This window comes from Dasypus novemcinctus, chromosome 20 (assembly GCF_030445035.2).
Source record: "Dasypus novemcinctus isolate mDasNov1 chromosome 20, mDasNov1.1.hap2, whole genome shotgun sequence".
NCBI classification, from domain to species: domain Eukaryota; kingdom Metazoa; phylum Chordata; class Mammalia; order Cingulata; family Dasypodidae; genus Dasypus; species Dasypus novemcinctus.
Genome location: NC_080692.1, coordinates 25,617,930 through 25,642,057, shown reverse-complemented (window position 1 = coordinate 25,642,057; position 24,128 = coordinate 25,617,930). Strand labels below are relative to the sequence as shown.

Here is a 24,128-nt window from a genome sequence, read left to right as displayed (position 1 = left end):
GGGCACAGGAGTAGTTTATTGGACTACAGAAACAGGGGGCAGGAGTGGTTTGTTTGAGAGTTTCCTACAAGACCATGTTCTAATGGGATGATTTACAGAAGCAGGGGGCAGGAGTGGTTCGTAAGATCATTTTGCAAAGCTATGCTCTTTATTTCTCAACAGCAACATTGATGAACGTTACTTGACCTTGCTTTCCATCATTTTTCTAATGTATATAAAGGAGAGAATTAATAATACAGTGGGTCTGTCCAACTTGTGTGAATGATTCCAGAACTTAAATATAACCTATCTCTGCACTGTAGTAGGATTAAAAATACATGATGTTGGACAATCAGCAAGGTGGACGCAGAGTAACAAACTCCAAGAGTCAGCTCCTGCTACAGTGAAGTTAGGAAACACCCAGAACTAGCGGGACCCACCTGAAGCACCTGTTCGGGAGCTCCAGGAGACAAGAAAAGCATCCTGAAAATTCTTTAAAGGAATGCAAAGAGGAAACTGCCCATCTGCAGAGATTTTAAGTAAAGTAGTCCACGCCATGGAGACTGGGGCCCATCCTCCACTGGAAGCACAAACCATATTGGGAACTCTTCTGTGGCTGGAATTGAAATGTCCATCCCCATAAAGGGAGAGGAAGAGACAGTTGGGCACCAACTTCAACTATTGATGAGTAAATTCAGGGAGCTAAAGTATAATCCTGAGAAGAGCTAAATTTTGAGCATGTCCAAGCCAGAAAGAGGCCAGTAGCCACCATCTTAACTCCACACCTGGCACAAGAAGAAGCAGAGTGGACTGAAAATCACAGAGCTGTTGGGGACTGGCTTCTTTCCATCCAGATCAGATTGCAACTCTAGCCTGGGTCCCAACCCCACCTCTGGCAGGAAGAAAACTGGAGGACCTACACTAGTATCTCCAGGAAATTGCTGGCCAAGCAGCAGAGACCATTGATCATCCTACTTTGGTAGTGCAAGCCACTCCCAGAGCTATTCTGTGATTGGAATTTAAAATACCAATTCCCAAAAACAGGGGAGGAGGAAAGAGTTGGCCACCGATTTCTGCTCCTGATTGGTGGATTCAGCTGGCTAGAGTATAACCCTAAGAACAGCTAAAGTTTTAACTTGTCCAGGTCAGAAAGAGACCAGTGGTCACCATTTTTACTCCACCCCCAGCATGAGGAGAAACTGGGGTGAGCAAAAATCACAGGAACAGTAGGAACTGGTTTCTTTCACCCAGATCAGCCTACAGCCCCGCCTAGACATCAGCCCCACTTCTGGCAAGGAGGAGGCTGGCAGGCCAGGCACCAGCCTATACAGATAAGTGCAGGTACCTTTGGCTGGCACAGACTGAAAAATCAGAAGTCTATCTGGTCAAACACAGTCATCTTAGACCCCCACTGAATACATTGCTGCCCACAACTGCAGCTCTATCCACACTCCAGGCAGGGGAGAAAGGAACATGAAGCTTCATCAGTTATCCTGGGCAACTAGAGTCTAGGCCTGCACAACATTGATTGTTCCACAAACTGTAACTCTGTCCCTACCCCTGACAAAGGAGAATGTTAAGAGAAGCCTCATCGATCCCTTGGGCAATGAGGACAGTTTCAGCCTCCAAAGTTTGTAGTACCAACTACATCCATGGTTCCTACTGCACAACCAGCAAGGGAGAAGGACAGGAAGCCCTAAACTAAAGAGAAAAACAGCATCCAGAATAAGTACTCTAGTAAGCCAGGTACCAAGACACCAACAAAAAATTACAATGCACACCAAGAAACAGGAAGAGAAGGCCCAGTTAAAGAAAAAAGATAAGCCTCCACATGATATAAAGGAGTTGAGATAACTAGTCATAGATGTTGAAACAAATCTTCTTATAAATTCAATGAGATGGCTAAAGAGATTAAAGATATTAAGAAGACATTGGATGAGCACAAAGAAGAATGTGAAAGCATACATAGAAAAATAGCAGATTTTATGGGAATTAAAGTCACCCTAATGAAATTTTTAAAACATTTTGAAATCACATAATAGAAGATTTGAAGAAGCAGAAGAAAGGACTGGTGACCTTGAAGAAATGGCCTCTGAAAGTGAACAAACAAAAGAAAATATGAAGAAAAAAATGGAAAAAAATTGAGCAAAGTCTCAGGAAATGAAATGACAACAAAAGACATGATAACTCGTGTGTCATGGGTGTCCCAGAAGAAGTGAAGGAAAAAGGGGCAGAAGGAATGTTTGAAGAAAAAATGATAGAAAATTTCCTAACCCTACTGAAGGACATAGATATCCATGTCCAAGAAGCACAACATACTCCCACCCAAAAAAACCCAATAAGACCAACTCCAAGACACATACTAATCAGAATGTCAAATGCCAAAGACAAAGAGAGAATTCTGAGAACAGCTAAAGAAAAGCAATGCATAGCATATAAGAGATACCCAATAAGATTAAGTGTTGATTTCTCACCAGAAAACATGAACGCAAGAAGTCAGAGGTATGATATATTTAAGATACTACCAGAGAAAGACATCTAGCCAAGAATCTTATATCCAACAAGACTGTCTTTCAAAAATGAGGGCAAGTTTAGAATATTCACAGATGAAAAGAAACTGAGAGAATTTCTAACCAAGAGACCAGATTTTCAGGAAATTCTGAAGGGTATGCTAGAGCTTGAAAAGAAAAGAAAGGAGACAGAGGCCTAGAAGAGAGTCTAGAAATGAAGATGATATCAATAAAAGTAACTAAGTGTCAAAAGAGTGGTGAAAATAAAATGGGACAGATAAAAGTCAAATAGTCAGGAATAAACTTAACCAATGATGTAAAGCACTTGTATTCAGAAAACTGCAACTCAATGTTAAGAAATTTTTTTTAAAAGGCCTAAATAACTGCATGGACATTCCATGCTCATGGATTAGAAGACTAAATATCATTAAGATGTCAATTCTACTCAAATTGATATACAGATTCAATGCAATCCCAATAAAAAGTCCACCAGCATTTTTTTTATTGAAAACACAATTATCAAATTTATTTGAAAGGATAAGTGGTCCTGCACAGCCAGAAATATCTTAAAAAGGAAAAGCGAACTCTCTTCTCTGGATTTTAAATTATATTACCTAGCTATAGTGGCAAAAACAGCCTGGTACTGGCCTAAAGACAGACACATAGACCAATGGAATCAAATTGATGGTTCAGAAGCAGACCCTCACATGTACGGTTAAGTGATTTTTGAATAGCCTGTCAAACCCACAACAGCTCAGGCAGAACAGTCCTTTCAACAAATGGTGCTGAAAGAACTGGGTATCCATAGCCAAAAGAAAAAAAGAGGACTCCTATCTCACACCTCCTCCAAAAATTAACTCAAAATGGATCAAAAACCTAAAAATAAAAGCAATAACCATAAAGCTTCTAGAAGAAATTGTAGGAAAATAGCTTCAAGACCTGATGGTTGGTGATGGATTCTTAAAGGAGATAAGAGGAGGACTGAGATGGACTACTGATGTTTAATGTATGTAGCAGTTTTAATAAAAATGAGGAAATGTATAGGATGGATGGTAACATGTAGTAACAGCTAGTTTATAAATGGGATGTGGCTGAGAATGGTAGTCTAGGTATGTACATGCCAATTAACAGAATGCTACAGAATATTCTATGAACAGAATAGCACAGTAAACCAAGAGGTGGATGAGAATTGTGGTTGATGGTACAGATGAAGTGGTGTCCTTTGTTAGCTAGAGCAAATATACATCACTATTGCAGTGTAGTGGCAATGTGGAGAAGCACGGGAAAGATACAATTGGAGTGACCTATGGACTGTGGTTAGCAGTAATAATATAATATTCTTGTATCTATGCCAAAGATATATTGAGTTGATAATATGGTAATATGGAAAACGTGTGCCTAATGTACACTATGGACCTGATTACAATCAGATGATATTATATTATTTGTAACAAATGTTCCACCGCATTGTGGTGTGTTGATAGAGGGGTGTTGTTTGGGAATTCTGCACATGGGCATGACTGTTTTATAAGTTTACAACTCCTGTCATAAAAAATATATTTAAAACATAATAATAGGGTGGGTTGGGGCATAAATACACCAAATATAAGATAAGGACTGTAATTAGTAGTAAGATTTTTTTTCTTTTTTTCTTTTCATTTTTATTGAAGTATGTAATTCATACATGAACACACATAAACAACAAGTGTATAGTAAAGATTGCAAACTTACAAAATAAACATATGTAACATCACACAGGGGTCTCATACATCACCCCTCCACCAACTCTTTGCATTGGTGTGAAACATTTGTTACAAACTATGCAAGAGCATCATCAAAATATTACTACCAACTATATTTATTATCTTACAGTTGGAGTATTTTTCCCCCAACCCATACTTTTTTTTTTCATAATTTGTAACAAACATCTCATGAAAAGGCAAGATGTTGGTGGAGGATTGCTGTATTTGGCTCCTGTATAATGTTATGCTTGTTTGCTATTTAAGTTCACAACTTTTATTATACATTTATTGCTTATGTATCTTCATATATAAATAATTTAAAGATAATAATAATAATGGGTGGTTGGGGAAAAATACTTCAGTTAGTACTAATATTTTGAAAATGCTCTTTAATCATCAGTTAAAAAGATTTAACAACAATGCAAGATATTAGTGGTAGGGTAACTTGCGAGAGTCCTGTATGATGTTATATATGTTTGTTTTCTAAGTTCACAACTATTACCATACACTTATTGTTTATGTATATTTATGTATGAGGGATATACTTCAATAAAGTAAAAAAATTTGTAAGAAAAATTGCATGATTTTTTTTTCCCCGAGTACACTGGACTCCAACATTTGAATAACAGTCTCTCTTCATGTGAAGACCAAGCAGTGATTAGACTCTTTTGCCTGGATGAGTGGGGTGCGGCGGCAGGGAGAAAAACAATATTCTGTGATTCTTAATGGAATCTGGCTATGATCAGTATCATCTGACATCGTCTCTCATATAAGGTTGCCCAAACTACTCAAAGAGGATTACTGTATTTGGAATTAATCATTAGATTTAGAATCTGAAGCCTAGAACACCAACTGAAGCATTCTGAGGTAAACCATGGCCTGTCTCATGGTAACTTTTTCAGCTCTGAATGATCATACCAAGAACAATTCTGACTGGACCTGGATTGACGGCTGTTATCAGGGCTCCTGATGACCTCACACCAGTTCCTAACCATTCCCTTTGTTCTAATCCATCTAAACCCCAGAGCAATGGCAAGGAAGTAGGTGTACTCTGTAAGAAATCAATCCAGCTACTGGCCCACTAGAATGACTTTTTGAATTACCTGGCTCTCGTCATTCATAGAAAGACATGTCAAGTGCTCAGAGTGGATATTCTGGTGTTCCCAGTACATTCTTCTGAGAACCTATGCAAAACTGTACAAATCAGAAGGCTAAATTATAGGACCTAGGTAACAGCTTCCATCTCAGACTATTCACTAGATCATTTAAGTTTAATTCAGTTGTCTACTCTTCAAAGCTAATAGCCTCCCCAATTATTCTCTTTTCATATTTCTTATGCCTCTTTTCATATTTTCTAAACTTTGACTTTCTGTGCTTTATTCCCAATATTTCCTTGTATATTCAATTTTAATAATTATATCTTTTGCTAATCCACTGTGTTATTACACTCACGCTTTGATTTCTTAATTTCAGTTATTGACATTTTCAGGTCATAATAGCTTCTTCGCTATCATTCCTCTGATAAAATTACCAATCTTGACATTTAAATCTGTCAATATTTTACTCATAATTTTAAGTCCCTGTCAAATAACTTCAATACCAAGATACCTACCCTTTGAGTTGCTTTCTAATGTGTACCTTTTCCTCTTGGTTTTTGGTCAATTCTCTTCTTTTCTTTTGTATGTCTGAGTATTTTTGATTGATAGATATTATAGATGAAAAATTGTACAGGGAAAGGGATGTGGCTCACCAATTGGGCTCCTGTCTACAATACAGGAAGTCCAGGGTTTGATGCCTAGGGCCTCCTTGTGAGGACAAGCTGGCCCACACGGGGAGCTGGCCCACACGAAGTGCCAGCCCATTGGGAATGCCACCCCACAAGGGATTACTGTCCCATGCAGGACTGCCGCCCTGTGTGGGAATGCCACCCTGCGCAGGACAGCCACCCCACATGGGAAAACTGCCCAACAAAGGAGTGCCGGCCAACAAAGAAAGCTGGCACAGCAAGATGACACAACAAAAGACACAGAGGAGAGAAAATAAGAAGACGTACCAGAACAAGGTGTATAGGTGGCATAAGACAGTAATCGCCTCTCTCTCACTCCAGAAGGTCCCAGTGTCGGGCCCAGAACCACCTAATGAGAATACAAGGAGATGCAGGAAAACACACAGTGAATGCACACAGAGAGCAGACAACAGGGACAAAGGGGTGTGGGAGAAAGAAATAAAATCTTTTAAAAAAAAGAAAGAAAAATTGTATAAATCCATCAGAAAGGATTTTTATTTTGTTTCTACCAGGTACCTGATTTAGGGGTAGATCACCTTATTTAAAGTGAATTGAGAGGATTAGAAGCTGGACTTCCATCCTTATAAGGAATGACACTCTTCCTCTTTGGGACAAGTTTTATGGTTATTTAACAGCATCCCTCCTTCTACCAAACCTTGAAATATAATTTTGTATTCTCCCATCCCAGTGAGTCTGGCAAAATCTCTGTTGAGCTTTCGAGTTTCTCAGCTATTACCTTTGAAATGGCAAATGGTTCAGGGGGGAAAAGGCGCCATTTCTGCCCTTTACTTCTGAAAGTTTGCCTTCAAAAATTCTTGCTACCGTGGGAGCTCTAAATGCTGCCAACCAGTATTCATATGTTCCAGCTTGTACGAAGTCATTCTCTGTGCAATGGTTTGTTTAAAACAGGCAAGTTTGCCATCGTCAGAACTCTCCATAAAGAAGGTACCGCTGAAGTTAAAAATATCACTCCCACGTTATAACTTTCTTCTCCTATGTCTTCAAAAGGGTATTAATATTTAGTTGAATTCTACTTCCGTTTTCTAACGTTACTTATCTCTAGTCATGATGTTTCTGCCTGACACCAGACCCAGCTAGGGCCCTGGTGCAATGACTCCGTGTCTGATCGCGCCGGGTTTGTGACCTCTGAAAAGAGTGCTACCAACTACACAGCTAATTGTCCCACAGGTAGGAAACAATCTTCCCAAGCCAGTAAAACGCCCGCATTGACCTGACTCTCTCCCTCAGGAAGCAACCAGCTCCGCCTGGCGGACGGGGGCGGTCGCTGTGCCGGCAGAGTGGAGGTCCTTCACCAGGGCTCCTGGGGCACCATCTGTGACCACGGCTGGACCCTGAACGATGCCCACGTGGTGTGCAGACAGCTGGGCTGTGGAGTGGCCGTCAGGGCCACCGTCTCCGCTAGCTTTGGGGCGGGATCAGGATACGTCTGGTTGGTCTACATCGAGTGCACTGGAAAGGAGTCCCACGTGTGAAATTGCCCTTATGCGATCTGGGGGCCACATGATTGCATTCACGAGGACGACACAGGAGTCATCTGCTCAGGTATGGTCAGTGCTTTGGCCACTAGCTTGGACAGTGGTATCTGAACTCTGCTTAAAGCAATGATGGGCCTCTTTAATTCCCTCTTGCAAGTCTCAACTGCTGGTCAAAAAGAGTTTATTCTGGCATCACCTCACTTAAAATCAAGCTTCATGATTTTTTTTTTCTAATTTACAGTGTAAGATCGTACATTCACAAACCGCCACACACACCCCCTTTGTGACATGAGACTCCCAAAGGGAGGGACAAGAAAGAAGATGTACTTTCCTCTCAATTGTGAGGGCTGGGTGTTTCTGAATTGAGTGTTCCTATATCTATGGTGATACACAGCTTTGCACTGATTAAACAGAGAATCACAGAGGATAACGTTAAAGAATCAGTGAGAAATTTTGAGATTTGTGTCAAATTGCAACTCTCCTTTGCAAACTCATACATTAAGTACTCATAGCTCCTGGGGTGGAAGGACCAGAGGGTTCCGGATAAAATGCTCCAAGTTGCAGGGTTCTCTTTCTCCCATTTTTACCTGAAAATATTCTTTCTCCCTTTTTTTCTTTGAAAACACCATCCATATAAACTCAAACCTTAGAGGGAAACTCAGGCATGAACTGGAAAGTCATTTGTGGGTGCAATAAAATATTAATTTGTGTGTTCTATGGTAGGAGATTATTGTGTTATACCTAATGGCTTCAATAAAGTTAGAGAAGTACATTTGGGAGCTTAGTTGATAAAAAGGAGGTAAGGGGACAAATGGAAGTTTTAAAGAGTATGGAGGAGGCTTAGAGTAGCTGGAGGTGGGGAGAGAATGGCAATAGGAGTTGACAAAGGACACATAAAGTATTCTCTGAGCTGTGCAAAGGACCAGGTATGGGGTGGAGAATGCGCTGTGTACACGATGTGAGTTCTGTGAGGCTGATTGTAGGGACAGAGAAGACCAAGTGGTGAGACTCAAAGTGGAAATATGGAGGAGTTCAGAATGATGAAGAAATTTGATTAAGTAACTTGCATAAGAACATAGGGTAACTATATCAGTGAGAGAAAAGACAAGCGTGTATCAAGCTGCAACATTCAAGTTGCCTTACAGGATTGATTCACATGAAAAAACAGTTCTCAGAAGTAGCAGTTTTCCTTTCTTTTTGATATCAAGGGTTCACGTAAATTTTTCACAAGTCTTTAAACTGCATACTTTTTGTCTTTCCCTCTAGAAAAAAAGATAAAGAAATGTGTTTTGTTGCAATTTACATTCCCAAAGCACCTACCAAATTTCCCAGGACATTTCACACTCTGAAAAGATGTTTGGATTTTGAGTAAAATGCCATTAAATTGAGTTCTCAATATTGCCTTCACACACCTTTCTCCTACCTCCTCCGCCTGCCTGCTGTGTGGTCACAGGGGAAGGGCCATAACACAGGCAGGACCAACAGAAGTCCTGGCCCATAATTTACTCTCTTCTTGTAGATCAGCATGGCCTAGGGAAGGCCAGTGTCTGCAGTCTCAGCTGTGAGGAGAAGGCTTTTCTGAAGAACAGAGATGAATGAAGAGAAGCAGGGATTAAAAAGGAATTCAGGGAGGGAAAGTCATGGAAGCATTTGGTCCCCATTCCTCAAGCTTTCCTTTGGGAAGTCAGCTCATCCATCAGCCATGCCAGCTTTGTTACCAAACCTCATTGAGTGCGGTTTCTGTCATTTGCCCATGAGAGCATCCTGATTAATATATTCTGCATTTTCGAAGTAATGTTTTATGTCTCAACAAAAGCCTCAGACAGTGAGTTGCTTTGCGTTATGTCTCAAAGCTCAGAGCAGGAACTGTTTACACCTCAGATGGAGAAGACACACTGTTTCAGGAGACCACAGTAATTGCCCATTCCAGGTATGTGCTGACCATCTCGGGCCTTTCAAATCATACTCAGAACATGACAGATTCCATTCTCCAGGATGCACAGAGAGTGTTTCAGGATTCAAATGGAAGGCTACCCTGTCAAATAACTAAAAATCTCAGATCCAAATAGTAGAGGTTAGATGGACTGACTGCAGCATGCAAACTTCTGGGGTTTTCCTGTTGCAAATTAGAAAGGAGTAATACATGTAATAATATATTCTTGCATACAGAAAGACAGATATAAGGAAGGTTTACAAAGTAAAGTGAAGGCATTATTTACCTTGAGCATCTGAGAAAGGGAAAGAGAATAATTTTCTATAGATTCCTATATACTATAGACATACAAAAAAAGATGTATTTTTTCAATTAAAAGTTATAATAAGATATTATTTAATTATAATAAGTTATAATAAGATAAGGAGCACCTCATTTCACAGTATCTTCGATCTTTTGATTAAATGATCTTGGTTTGAGAGAAAAATGTATGCCCAGACCTGAATCACACCCAGAGTGTGTACTGTTTGCATTTCATTATTTGTGACACTGTTCTTCAGTCCCTGAGATAATGGACAGTGATCACCTCTGTGTAGAGTTTATCATTGGTTGAGATTTCTGAATTACACATTTTTTCCAAAAGGTCTTTGGATATTCATTATTTCATGAACACATAATACGTCATATCTCATAATGTTCAATAAATATTTTTTAGATAAGTGAATGAGTTGTAAAGTTGACAGATAGTGCTACTGGGGTCACTTCAGGAACTTTGTCCAGTAGAGTGCTTGATTCCAAGTCAGATGCTCTAAGAACATTCACTGTATGAATATCGGGCTATAGGAGGCTTAGGTCCCATTGGCCCATGCCAAGAGTAACACTGCCCTGGGTGAGCTGTCTCCTTCTCAGAAATGCTCCCAATTTTCATTAAGGTGATGATGCTCATGTCCCTTGGAGAGTTCTATTTTATACTGAGAATTAGGGCATTATCTCAGAACTTTGCAAAGACGTAGTACTATTCAATCTGAATCAAGCCATGCCACCAATATTCTTGAGAGCTACAAAATTTACCATTGAAAAAAAAGAATAGAAAAAGAAGAGAATGAATCCAAAGAGTGCTTTTTACCTCACTGTTACAGTATTAGAAGGCCTTTTTCTCATACTTAAATGGGAAATAAATATAATTTAAGGTGTTTGGGTAATATTGAAGTTTTTTTCATTCATCAACAAATATTGAATTAGTTAATATTATGATACAGAAACTGAAGTAGTTTCTGGAGATAAAATAGTGAAAAAGATAAATCTGATTCTTGGTTCAAGAGTACTCAATGAGTACATTTAAACCTTATATTGATTAGTTGCTAAGATGTAAGCTTTTTACGTTGCTATTTTTGCTTTGCTTTCTATTTTCTAAAACCTTTACTTTGAGACATGATGGAAAACTTTACAGTGCACATGAAAAAATAAGACATGATCACAGCTTGGAGTAAAGACAATCTAAACAGAAAGCTTAAATGCCTGTCAGCTAACAGAGAAGATGACTACTGGGGATATGACATGTTGTAGGACTGAGAAAAATGGGTATTAATGTTCCTCTCCTTTTCCCCCACCTCTCCTTCAAGAGAATCCATTCTAACCTCCTCATAATCCTGGCAATGGCAGCATTGATGTCTTTGGGAATCAGAGTACAATAAGAAGCAAGCCATGCATTTTTACTTTGACAGGGGTCTCATTTTACCATCTAGTTGGCTGGTGCAAAGCAAGCATTTGTGAACTCCCACTGAGAAGCTCACCAAGGTTCATGGAAAAATCCCAGAGGTTCAAGAAAAATGTGGAGGACTACTGGCTCCCTTCCCCCACTCCTATAACACTTTGAACTTTCTGAATATCTAGGCTCACCTGTATACAACTTCTATTTCATATTGGTATCTAAGAAATTCTTGGAATTAGTCACCATCAAAAAGTACCCAAAAAAATAAAATGTGAAACCATAGAAGTGGACTAGTTGTAATACATGAAGTTCTTCTCTTGAGTCATCAGTCTTTCTACAGCTTTCCCACTCGTCAGTCACTTGAGGATTGGATGGGAGATAATGCTGGTCAGACTTCCACCCTCAGGAAATGACATTATAAACTTGGGTCTCTTCCTTATAGGTCTCTACCCTCTTTTGCTCCATGTCCTCTTTTGTAACTTTTGTATAATTTTTTTTTTTTACCTCTCGGGTGGTTCTGCTCTTTTTGCTTTGGCACCCAAGTTTCAATACCCACTTACTTTGCAATTTCCTTCAGCCCTATAATTCCTGATTGTCTTCATTAGATAAACCAAGCATATTCAGTAGTAAATGGCATATTTCTAGCTTTCAAAAATACTGGTCAATGGCTCAAACCTGATTGAATAGCACTACCTCCTTGCTAAGTTCTGAGATAAGGCCCTAATCTTCAGGAAAATATAGAACCCTCCCAAGGGACTTGTGCATCATCTTCCTTGATGAAAATTGGAAGGATTTCTGAGAAAAAAGATAAATTGGCCAGTGCAGTTCTTAGCTTCATTGTTCTGTTCTTTGCCTGGGGCCCTAGGATCTTAACTCTTTGAACAGGGAAGTGATAAGAGTAAAATTCATAAAATGAATGTTCTCAGAGCATCGCCTGGGTATAAGACCACAGATAAGGAAATCAACTTTTTGCTGACTGCAACGTATATGTTCTTGGAATTCAGCAGTTTGGAAATGACCCTGAAAATCCCTCCTGGATCTGTCTTCAGAAACGTACTCATGGATGATGTATTCAGATACCAACTGTTGAATCCTCTCCCCATGCTCCATCCCTGGGTGGGAGTGGAGACTTTCACACCACTGCTTGTAAGATGTCACTTCCAAATGCCAAGCCAAGACGATGACCACTCCCTGGGTTTATTTTTTCTCCCTTAGGATTTGTGCATCTAGCGGGAGGGGATGGACCCTGCTCAGGGCGAGTGGAAGTGCATTCTGGAGGAGACTGGACTCGTGTCTGACAGGAACTTCACGTTGCCCACTGCCCAGGTCATCTGTGCAGAGCTGCAGTGTGGCAAGGCTGTGTCTGTAGTGAGGGACGTGCCCTTCCAAGAGGCTGAAGGTCAGGTCTGGGCTGAAGGATTCCGATGTAAGGGGCAGGAGCAAGAGCTCTGGTTCTGCCCTAAAGTGCCCTGCCCTGGAAACACTTGTAACCACGGTGGGGCAGTTCACATTGTCTGTTCAGGTGAGACTCACAGCAAGATTTTGACCTGTCCCCATACCTTATTGGGGTAAGAAAAACATGAGGTTTTACTGAAACCCTCTCTTCTCCTGCCAGAGTTCACTGAAGTGCGGCTCATGAAAAATGGCAGCTCTCAGTGTGAGGGACAAGTGGAGATGAATATTTCTGGAGGCTGGAGAGCACTCTGTGCATCCCACTGGAACATGGTCAATGCCAATGTGGTTTGCCAACAGCTTGGCTGTGGAGTCGCCAGCTCTACCCCAGAAGGAGCATATTTTGTGGAAAGAGTTCATGGAGTCTGGAAACACCGATTTCACTGCTTAGGGACTGAATCCTTTTTGTGGCAATGCCCTGAGACTGCCCTGGGGATCCCTGACTGCACCCATGGAAATACGGCCTCTGTGATCTGCTCAGGTAAGAGGCAGGTGAGGGCTAAGTGGTACTCAGGAGGCCCCTTGAGTGGAATTCCCGGAAGAGCACAGAGTATACAAAAGCCACCATCAAGAGTGGGGCATGTCATGGTGATTGTTGTTCTTCCTCTTCAATTCCTTAACTTTTAATCTCTTGTTCTTGAATTGTTGAACTGATTTTGATCTTTGTTAAAATGTCAAATGAAAATGTATATATTATATATATATAATTATATAGAATATAATTATCATCTTCTTTACCATAGGCCATAGTCTTTCAGTATTCCGCCATTAAGTTTTATATTTGTCCCAGGGTTTTTGTATGTGGTCTTTGTTGGACTTAGGAAGATCCCTCTTGTTTTAATTATACTATGAGATTTTATTATGCATAGGTGTTTAATCTTATCAAATGCCTTTTACATATCTAATGAGATGGATATATGATTTTTTCTTAACTTTTTTAATATGGTACATTTTGCAGATTTGATATTCAAATGTTATGGTAAACTTGCTTTTCTGGGGCAAGCCACAATTTTTGGTGTATATTAATTAATATATATCTCTGGATTCAATTTGCTAATATTTCTTCATGAATTCTTCTTCTATGTGCATTAGAGAGGTTGATCTGTAATTTCGCTTCTTTTATATCATGATTTTGACTTATAAAAGAAGTGGAAAATTTTCCCTCTTCATTTACTTCTCTGGAAGGGTTTGGTGTTAACTATTTTTATATTCTCAATTGTTTAACTTTTTATTTTTAAATAATCATTAACTCACAGAAAAGTTTCAAGAACGATATAAATACCTTCTTTATCACCTTCATCCAGAATCACTGTTTAACATTTTGTCATATATACAAATTGCAGGTAGTTTTTTCCCTGATCCATTTGAGAGGTATTTACAGGCATGTCCCTTTTCTTTGGTACTTCCACACGTGTTTCATATATACAAGGACATTTATGTATAGAACTATACAGTTACTAAATTCAGGAAACTTTAATTTGATGCAATGCTATTAACTTTCTGTAAAACCATCTAGGCCTGGAAATTGTTTGCTGTTTGTTTAGTTGGTTCATTTTGTTGTTGAAAACATTTAATCAAAGTCAATATCTAATAAATTGAGGATTATTCACATTTTCAGTAGTCTCATGTCATTTTTGTTAGTGGAATTTTTCAAGGAAATTGTCCGTTTCAGCTAATTATTCAAAAGTGTTGGCAAAAGAATTGTTCATAATATACTCTTATCTTTTCAATGCATGTAGCCTCTGTAGTAATATACCATTTTTTTTCTTTACTATTGTTGGACTATCTGCTTTATCTTTTTTCTTCCATCATCAATCATACTAAAAGATGACAAATTTCCAAAAAAAATATTTTAATTGATTTTAGCTCTTTATTTGCTTTATATTTCATTGATTTCTCTGATTATCTTTATGTTTTCTGCTTTCTATCTTTTGAGTTTGGTGTTCTTTTACTTTTCAGATGTGAATATTTATAACAATGATTTTCAGACTTTCTTTAAAAAAAATACATTCGTTAAGGTTATAAATTTGACTCTAATACAGATTTGAGGGATTTAGATCAATAGACTTTATTTTCTTATTTAGATATTTATTGTTATTTAAATATTTATTGTTATTTATTGTTATTTAGATAAAAAGTTATTCTTATTTCCATTGTTTATTTAAAACTTTATTTAATTTCCAAGTAATTGAAAATTTGCTAATTCATGTTTTAAAATTAATTTTTAACTTAATTCCACTGTAAACTGAGACACTATTATGATTTCAACCCTTTGAAATTCTTTGAGATTAATGGCCCAAAATGCAGTATATTTTGTTAAATTGTCCATATTCATGTAAAAAGGCATTTTCTATATTTCTTGGCTGCAGGTTTATATATATATATATATATCAAATTTAATAATCATATTATTCAACCAATCCATATATATACTCACTTTTTTCTGTTTTACGTTCCACCAATTATTGACAACTGTGTTAAAGTTTCTATATATAACTGTCTATTTCTCTTTTGTGTTTTTTCAATTTTGCTTCATTCATTTCAAGGTTTGTTTTAGTAACATACAAATTTAGAACTGCTTTCCTTCTTGTAAGATTCATTATTTATAATTATGAAATATCCTTCTATATCTCTAGTAACTTTTCTTTCCACCAAGTCTACTTTGTCTGATATTAAAACATAGACAAAACAAATTTCTTTGCATGGCATTTCTTTTTCATCATTTTGTATTTTACCTTTATGTGTGCTAATGTTTACGGCATGTCATTCATAAGTAGCATAAAGTTGAGTCGTATTTGTTTTTAGTTACTCAATCTTTAAATTAAATTTGTATATTTAGTCCACTTACCTTTAATACAATTACAGACATATTTGTAGTAAATAAGCCCTTTCCCTATTTCTCTCTTTTAAAAAAAGAATCTTCCTTTGTTCATTTTATCTCCATATTAGTATTTATGTTGTTGTTGTTAAACTAAGTAGACTTTATTACTGTATCTTCTTCTCCAGTAGGTTGTTTATTGTATTTTTTTCTTATTTTAGAGTGTTTAGTCTTCATTTTAACTACCTTTATGTAAAAACATAAAAACAAAAAATTATCAAAATCTCACCAATTACTATCCATGTTTTTTTGTTTTTAAAGATTTATTTTTGTTTATTTATTCCCTGTCATTTGCACATGCTTTCTGCTCACAACCTGCTCTCTGTGACCATTTGCTATGTGTTCTCTTTGTGTGTTTATCTTCTTTTTAGGAGACACCAGGAACCGAACCAGGGACCTCCCATGTGGGAGAGAGGCGCTCAATCACTTGAGTCACCTCAACTCCTGCTATGTTGTGTCTCTTATTGATCTTCCTCTTTGAGTCTCCACATTACATCACCCATCACACATGCCCATCACATCAGCTTGCTGTCTTGCTCCTCTTCTCCAGGGGGCAACAGGAACCAAACTCAGGACCTCCCATGTAGTAGGCACGAGCTCAGTCACTTGAACCATATCTGTTTTCCTATCCATGTTTTTAAATTCCCTCCTATTTTCCTTATTGATGTTCTTCATTTCTTCCTCAATTACTGCATTCATTTTCATTTATAAAATACTTTTTAGTATTTCTTTATGTGACGGCACCCTAAGAAAGATGAAGCCTGCCTTCATCTTTATTTTTTTTTTAATTTGACATTTGAGACTTTAATGAAAGTTGCAAGAATAGTATAAGTTTTTCCATTTAACCTTCACTCAGATTTTCCAAATGTTGGCATTTTGCAACATTCCCTCCTCCCTCTTTCTTTTGATTCTTTTCTGACTGAATATATACAAAAAAACATTTGGAATTAGTTAAAATGCAATTTTGGATATAGTGTCCTTCTCTCCCTAAAATACTTCAAGGAATTCCCTTATTTAACCACAGTATAAATTCCAAATTCCAGAAATTAACGTTGCTCTGTGACTCTTACCTAACCCATAAACCTTATTTATGATTTGCCAATAATTCCAAGTATGACCTTTTCAGCAGGAGATTAAGGTCATGTGCTGCATTCACTTGCTCTGTCCTTGTAGTCTCCTTTAATATAGTATGCTTCCTGAATCTTGTTTTGACAATTTTTAAGAATATAGGCTAATTCTTATGTACATTGTCCCTCAGTTTGGGTTGTAACAATAAGCAGAATGAAATATCGTCATGGGAGCACAGTAAATTGATCATAGTCTTTCAAAATGAATGTAAATTATTTTGTCTGTTTTGCAAAGGGACAATTAAAAGAAAAGTACTAGCCAAATCAGTCACTGAACAGCAAACCTCCTTATCCTCTTGCACAGTCTGAATTGTTAATCCCACACTGGACATAGCTGATGCTATAGAAAGTTCCTTATTAAGATTTCTGTAATCCACATTTAGTTGGTGGTAATGTAAAAAGATAAAACTACTTCAGAAAATCAAGAATTCTTTTTTTAGTTAAACATACATTTAGGGGAAGCAGATGTGGCTCAATCAGTTGGGTGCCCACATACCACATGGGAGGTCCCAGGTTCTGTTCCTAGTGCTTCCTAAAGGCGATAGGCAGGACAGCGAGCTGACGTGGCAGGCTGGTGCTCATAGAGCATCTGCCTACCATATAGGAGGTCCAGGCTTCAGTACACAGGGCTTCCTGACCCATGTGGTGAGACAACATATGCACAGTGCTGCTGTGCAAGGAGTGCTGTGCCACGCAGGTGTGTCCCCTGTGTAGGGATACCCCATGCGCAAGGAGTATGCTCCGCAAGGAGAGTCGCCCCTCTTGAAAAACAAAAAAAGCACAGCTCACCCAGGAGTGGTGCCACACACATGGAGAGCTGATGCAGCAAGATGACGCAACAACAAAAAAAAGTGGCATAGTTTCCCGGTGCCACATAAAAGAATGCAAGCGGACACAAAAGAATACACAGGGATTGGACAGAGAGAGCAGACAATGGGGGGATGGGAAGAGAAATAACTAAAAAATTTCAAAAACATAAAAATTAAAAATTAAAAATAGATGACATAATAAGATGATAACAATGAGACAGAAGAACAAAACACAATGGTAAACAAAAGACAAGGAGGCAGAGGTGGCTCAGGCGACTGGGCATCTCCCTCACACATGGGTGGTCCCAGATTCGGTTCCTGGTACCACCTAAAAGAAAAACAAGAGCACAAAGAACAGACACAAAGCAAATAATTATGGGGGGGAGATAAATAATAAATGGAATGAACCTTTGAAAAAAATATTTAGCATGTTACAGAACTATTTTACTGTTAGATATTTACCCAGCAGAAATGAAAACATATGTACACAAAAAGATTAGGGCATGAATAGTCATAGCATCTTTATTCACAATAGCAAAAAATTGCAAACAACTTATTTTTTATTAACAAAAGAATGGTTAAACGCCCTCATATAATGAAAGGCATTTTAGCAACAAAAACAAAGAACAAACTACTAAAAAATGCAACTGAACGAATATATATAAAAAAATTAGTAAATGAAACAAGAAACACATGAAATAAGCTATACAAAAAGGAATTCATATTGATTAATTTCATTAGATCCTAGCAAGCATAACACTGAGCTACTGTCAGAGAAGACAGATCAGTGTTTCCCTAGGTTTGTGGTTGTGGGGCATTTATTTGCTGAGAAGGTATATGGGTCATGCAGATGCTCTATATTTTGATTGTGGTAGTGGTTACACAGGTTCATAAATTTGTAAAGTTGGCAAAATGTACTCAATATACGTGTATATTATTTCATGAATATTGGGCCTGAATATAGTTGATTTTACTAGTTCTCCTTTTGTTTGGTCCTAGTTTAACTCTACTGTCATAAAAAGCATGTGTTTTGTAATTTCAGTCCTTTCAAAAAATTTTGGACTCCATTTTCAGCATAGCATATGATCAGACTTAGTAAATAGCCTAAATGCTCTGGATACTAATGTGTAGTCTGCAGTTTGGGCATGCATATTTGTTACATCACACCATTCAAATATGCTAAATATTTAAATGATTGTTTTTGTTGGCATGTTTTATTAGTTGCTGACACAGGAGCATTTCTGCTCTCTATCACTGTGTAGCAAATAACCTCAACTACCCACTTTAAAGAACCATTTTATTTTACATAACACAGATCACTCTTCTATTTTGCTTCCAGATTCTGATCACATTTCCTCACTTCCTGTAAGTCCTCATCAAATTCTGATAATAGTCTCTTGGAGGTCCTTCCAACATCTGTCTGCTGCCTTGTACCAAAGGCAGTGATGCTTGTTTTAGGTGGCATCCCAATACATGGCTATAATGACTAATGATGTATGACCAGGTATGCATATCCAGGAAGTCAAATTTTTTCATTTCTCTTTAGTAAATCATTTGTAGTCGAACTCCTGGGTAACATGGCAAGTCTAAATGTTCTGGTTACCATTGCTGCATAACACATTTCCCCCCGAAACTTAGCAACTTAAAAGCACAACAACAATGTACTTTTCCTTTGATATCCTGGGTCATGAAATTGGAAAGGACTCAGTTTGACAGTTCTCAGTTGGGATCTTTATGAGCCTACAGGCAGATGTTAGCTGGCACCAGAGTCATCTGAAAGCTCGATGGAGCTGGAAACCAACGATGGCACTCTCACCCAGTGGCAGTAGATGTTGGCTGTCAGCTAGGCTGTGATCAGAGTCCCTGCAATGGCCTCTGCAGCATGACAGTGTCAATAGAGCCAAATTTCCCCTAAAGGAAACATTCTACATAAATCAGAGGGGCTGCACCAGTTTTCTGACCTAGCCTTGAGGGTCAAGCAATGTAACTTTCACTGCATTCTACTGATTCAAGCCACTCACCAAGGTCCCAGATTCACGGAAGGAAGCATAGTTCCGACCTCTCAATGGATGTGGTATGGAATAATGAATGTGTGCACATGCCTAAATGCCACCAAACATGCATTAAATTATCCAACTACAATAGTGGATTTTCCAGTTTCTACTTTTAGTTGCGACTTTGTGTATGTGTATGTAGAACTTCTTCTATTTGAGTGTTAGAATTTTCACAATATCTCTCATGCTCCTTTTTTATAATTTCCATTCTTTTGACTTTCTGTGTTTCATCCTATGTGTTTTCTTCTCATGGGGCTTCCATTTCACTGTTTCTATCTTTGCTCATCAAATGTGTTTTTACATTAATTCTCTTGTTTCTTATTTCAATTACTATTTTAGGTGTAGAAATTCCAACGGACTCTTTGCTTACATTTTTCTGCCAAAATACTAATAATGTCATATAATTCCTTGAATATTTGAATCAAAGTTATTTAGAGTCTCCTGCAGGTAGCTCCAATAACAGATTGACCTGAGACTTCCTTTCTAATATCTCCTTTTCTGCTTCGTTTTTAGTCAAATCTCTGCTTTAAATTTCTAGGTATTTTCTTATTTTAACTTATTGATAAACATTGTATATGAAAAGTTGTAGTAGCCCTTTAGAAAGGATTTCATTTTGCATCTTGCAGGCCCCTAATTTCGGGACAGATCACCTTATTTAAAGGGAAGTTATAGGATTAGAAGTCAGGCATTCATCCTTACAAGAATGGTCACACTTCCTTCTACTGTACAAGTCTTCTGGTTGTTTAATGCAGCTCTTTATGCTTGGTGGACTCTGGATTATACTTTGTGCTCTGGCAGCCTTGTGAGTCTGGCAAAACCTCTGCTAAGCTTTTCAGGTTCACCTTATTGCCTTTGCACTGGCAAATCCCTCCACTGGGAAGGCACCCGCCTCTGACCTTCATCTCTCTCAGAGCTGGGTTCCAAAACTTCTTGCTGCCTTGGTAGTTCCACAGTGGTACCAACAAGTTTTATTATAGTCCACTTTTCTAAAGTAACTCTCTGTGCAATGATTTGCTTAAAATAGGCAGGTTTGCCATTCTCTAAAGCAGAATTCTCCATGAAGTTTACCTCTGAAGGTGTAACATCCCTCCAACATTACAACTTTTATCTCAGATGACTTCACTAAATTACAATTAGAGTTTTAAAAAATTTTTTTAATTATTTGTTTCTCCCCACCCCCTGATTCTTTACACCTGCTGTGTTTGTTCAGCGTCATTTAAGAGGCACCAGAACCCAACAAGGCAGCACCTCTGTGGTAGGTGGGAGCCCAACCGCTTGAGCCATATTCGTTTCCTAATTTTATTTAGTTTAATTCAATTTCCTGTTTTCTAACCCTTTAACCTCTGGTCACATTTCTGTAGGGAACCAGACTCAGCTAGAGGCCCTGGTGTAATGGCTTTGTGTCTGATCCCTTGGGTTCTGCGGACTCGGAGAAGAGCGCTGCCAACTGCTCAGGTGAAGGGGCCCCGGGGCCAGGAAGCCCTTCCCATCCTGTAAAAACGCCCCCACTGACCTGACTCTCTCTCTCAGGGAGCAGACAGCTCCGCCTGGCGGACGGGGGCGGTCGCTGTGCCGGCAGAGTGGAGGTCCTTCACCAGGGCTCCTGGGGCACCATCTGTGATGACGGCTGGGACCTGAGCGATGCCCACGTGGTGTGCAGACAGCTGGGCTGTGGGGTGGCCGTCAGGGCCACCGTCTCCGCTCACTTCGGGCCGGGATCGGGGCCCATCTGGCTGGACCACCTCAACTGCACAGGAAAGGAGTCCCACGTGTGGAAGTGCCCTTCCCGGGGCTGGGGGCGGCACGACTGCAGACACAAGGAGGACGCGGGGGTGGTCTGCTCAGGTCTGCCCTCCTTCTTGCCCACATCTGGTGGGGGGGGGGGGGCAGCCCAGTCTCAAAAGGGGTGGGTCTAGGCCCGCGGGAAGCACGAGCTGAATCACCCACAGCACGAGGGGCTCCCCTCCAGGTTCTTGTTTCTCAAATGGCCGTGAAGGGTTTCTTCCTGCACGGATTTCACCTGACAAGGTAGAGTTCTCTAGTGTTTCCAAAATGAAAATAGGACTCGCCCTTCAGTCATAGTTAAAAAGGGAGAGAGGGACGACTTGTCAATCCCTTTGCACACCTGGTTCACCGCAGTGCACCTCCCAGGGATTTCGGCAGGACCCTGAGAGCTGCTTCACCTCCCTTGAGACCCAGTCGTTACAAGGTCCCTACACCTGGCATGGCCCAAGCAGAGGGAACAATGCACTGATTAAGAAAACGATTCAGAGGGGATATGAGAACCCTTCCCACGGTGTTAGTCTCTCCTGCAGTGCCTGAGACAAGCAGGTCGATGACCTGGATTAATGGAAGGGTCAGAGCTTTAAGGCCCACTGCATAGGCCACAGTCCCTCACCCTCTCCGTCTTCACTTGCAGAGTTCCTGGCCCTCAGGCTGGTGAGTGAGGACCACGACTGCGCTGGGTGGCTGGAGGTCTTCTACAACGGGACGTGGGGCAGTGTCTGCAGGAGCCCAATGGAGCCCACCACGCTGGCTGTGATCTGCAGGCAGCTGGGCTGTGGGGACACCGGGGATCTCAGTGTTTCTACTGGCATCAGGGCGGCTTCTCAGCCCCACTGGGTGGATGGAATCCAGTGTCGGAAAAGTGACCCCACACTCTGGCACTGTGCTTCTGATGCCTGGGACCCCAGCTCATGCTCTCCCAATGAAGCAGCTCACGTCATTTGTGCAGGTGACTCTTTTGTCCAACTTGAGTGGTATGTACCACCTTTCCATGTTTTTAATGAAAATTTATGTTTTAGTTATACGGTTTAAATTTCACATTGAGCCTACAAATGCATCTATCCAAATCTTTTAGACCAGACCCAACATTTTCTGAAAAACTAGAATGTGATAAAAGGTCCAATATTAAATTAAAACACCTGGGGGATTGAGGAGAAGACATTTTATGGTTGTATTGTAGTGGAAACAAAATTGTGTTCACTGGAGTTTTTTTCCCAAAGAAGGATCATAAGAGATGGCCCTAATTTATAATGAGCATTCACTAGGCATATGCTAGGTCTTTTACACTCAGAATAATATTTAGTATTCACAGAAGGCCGGTTCAATAGGTATGATGATGATCAATTTTCAGTTGAGACCTAATGTGAAAGGAGCTTTAGTGAAGTGCTCAGTCTCTCTTTTCATAAGTGCCAGAACTAGAAATCCTGTCAATGCCTTTTCCAAAGCACTGCCCTTTCAAATCTGTTGATGCATTTTGTGATCTTCAGAGCTCTAAGTCAGGTGGTCAGCCTACAAATCGCTACTGACCCCCAATTATTTGGAAGGCCCTGTTACAGGGATGGGGATAAAATGTACAAAAATATATGCATAACCACGCTGATAAGATCAAGTTCCATGGAGTAAACATGTAAAGGTGTTATAATGGAAGGTTTCAGATGCCCTGAGGAGTAAAGGAAGAACACAGTTCTTAGTGGGGTGAGGAAGGGATGCTTAAGCAAAATCCTAAAGATGAGTAGGAGTAACTAAAGAAAAAAAAACCGAAAAGGTGAAAGGATATTTTGACCAGTCTGGAAGGGCGAGTCCGGAGCCCTGGGGTGAGATAAAGGATGGGTGTTTGAGAAACTGAAAAAGCCAGTAGGTCCAGAGCAGAGAGACCCAGAGCAAGAGAGAGGCTTGATGACCTGGATGGGAAAAGGAGCCAGAGAGTTTCTTAGGCTTTGCTTATGCTGAGGAGGCCAGTGTATGTAAAGGACAGCTAAACCCCTTAGCAAAGACCCTCACAATGATGCCCTGTGGCCTCTCGTCCTTGTTTGCCACACGCCCCACTAGAAGCTCAAGACTCCAGTTTCCATTGAACCTATAGCCTCATAATGCTGTCCTAATCCACAACTCACCCCTCGTACCCTCTTACCTCCCCTACTCTCCTAAAATATTTTGCTGATTCCTCTCAAATTTTCTGCCTATCTCTATCTATTAGCAAATATTCCTATGTCCTTAAATATCCTTTCAACTTCTTATGCTAAACAAAGCCTAACTAGCCCCTGGTGACCGTGCTTTCCATGCAGTCACACAAGTAGAGGCTGCTTATTTTTCATATCGTCCACAAACCTTTGGGTTTAGAGGTGGCATCAGTATCTTCTTTGATCCCCACTGATACCCCAAATCATTCTCCTCTGAAATTATTCTAAATAGTCATAACTCCTTTGAAATTTATGCCATTGATGTATACTACTCTCTTCATGTGCTTAATGTGCCTAACCAACTTGATGGTCACCCTCCATCATCACTGGAGATTTCAGAACCAGATATATTCTTTTAAAAAAAATTTTTAACAGCATTATTATGTTTTAATAATAATAAACCACATATATTTGAAAGGTATATTTTGATATGTGTGTAACTAAGTAAGTTTTGACTTATACACCCAAGAAACCATTACAATATCCATAACTCCCCAGTTTCCTTGTGCCCTTTTTACTCATTAGTTTAAAAAAATTTTTTTTAATTAGAGAAATTATAGGTTTATAAAAAACTCATGTAAACTTACAGTGTTCCTTTATAATCTTCCCCTCTCCATTATTAACACTTTTTATTAGTATGGCACTTTTATTATAATTATAGAAAAATATTAAAATTGTAGTATTAG

General features: G+C 39.4%; 1 protein-coding gene across 1 annotated transcript in view; it reads left to right on the top strand.

Moving 5' to 3' along the window:
* The window catches only part of LOC101423803 (uncharacterized), a 446,281-nt gene that overhangs the window by 103,362 nt on the left and 318,791 nt on the right, over positions 1-24,128 (top strand). Inside the window, 8 exon segments of the mRNA XM_071210051.1 lie at positions 7,266-7,580; positions 12,373-12,445; positions 12,447-12,679; positions 12,773-13,097; positions 17,121-17,132; positions 20,859-20,932; positions 21,008-21,322; positions 21,897-22,211. Coding sequence (XP_071066152.1) covers positions 7,266-7,580; positions 12,373-12,445; positions 12,447-12,679; positions 12,773-13,097; positions 17,121-17,132; positions 20,859-20,932; positions 21,008-21,322; positions 21,897-22,211 — 1,662 coding nt within the window.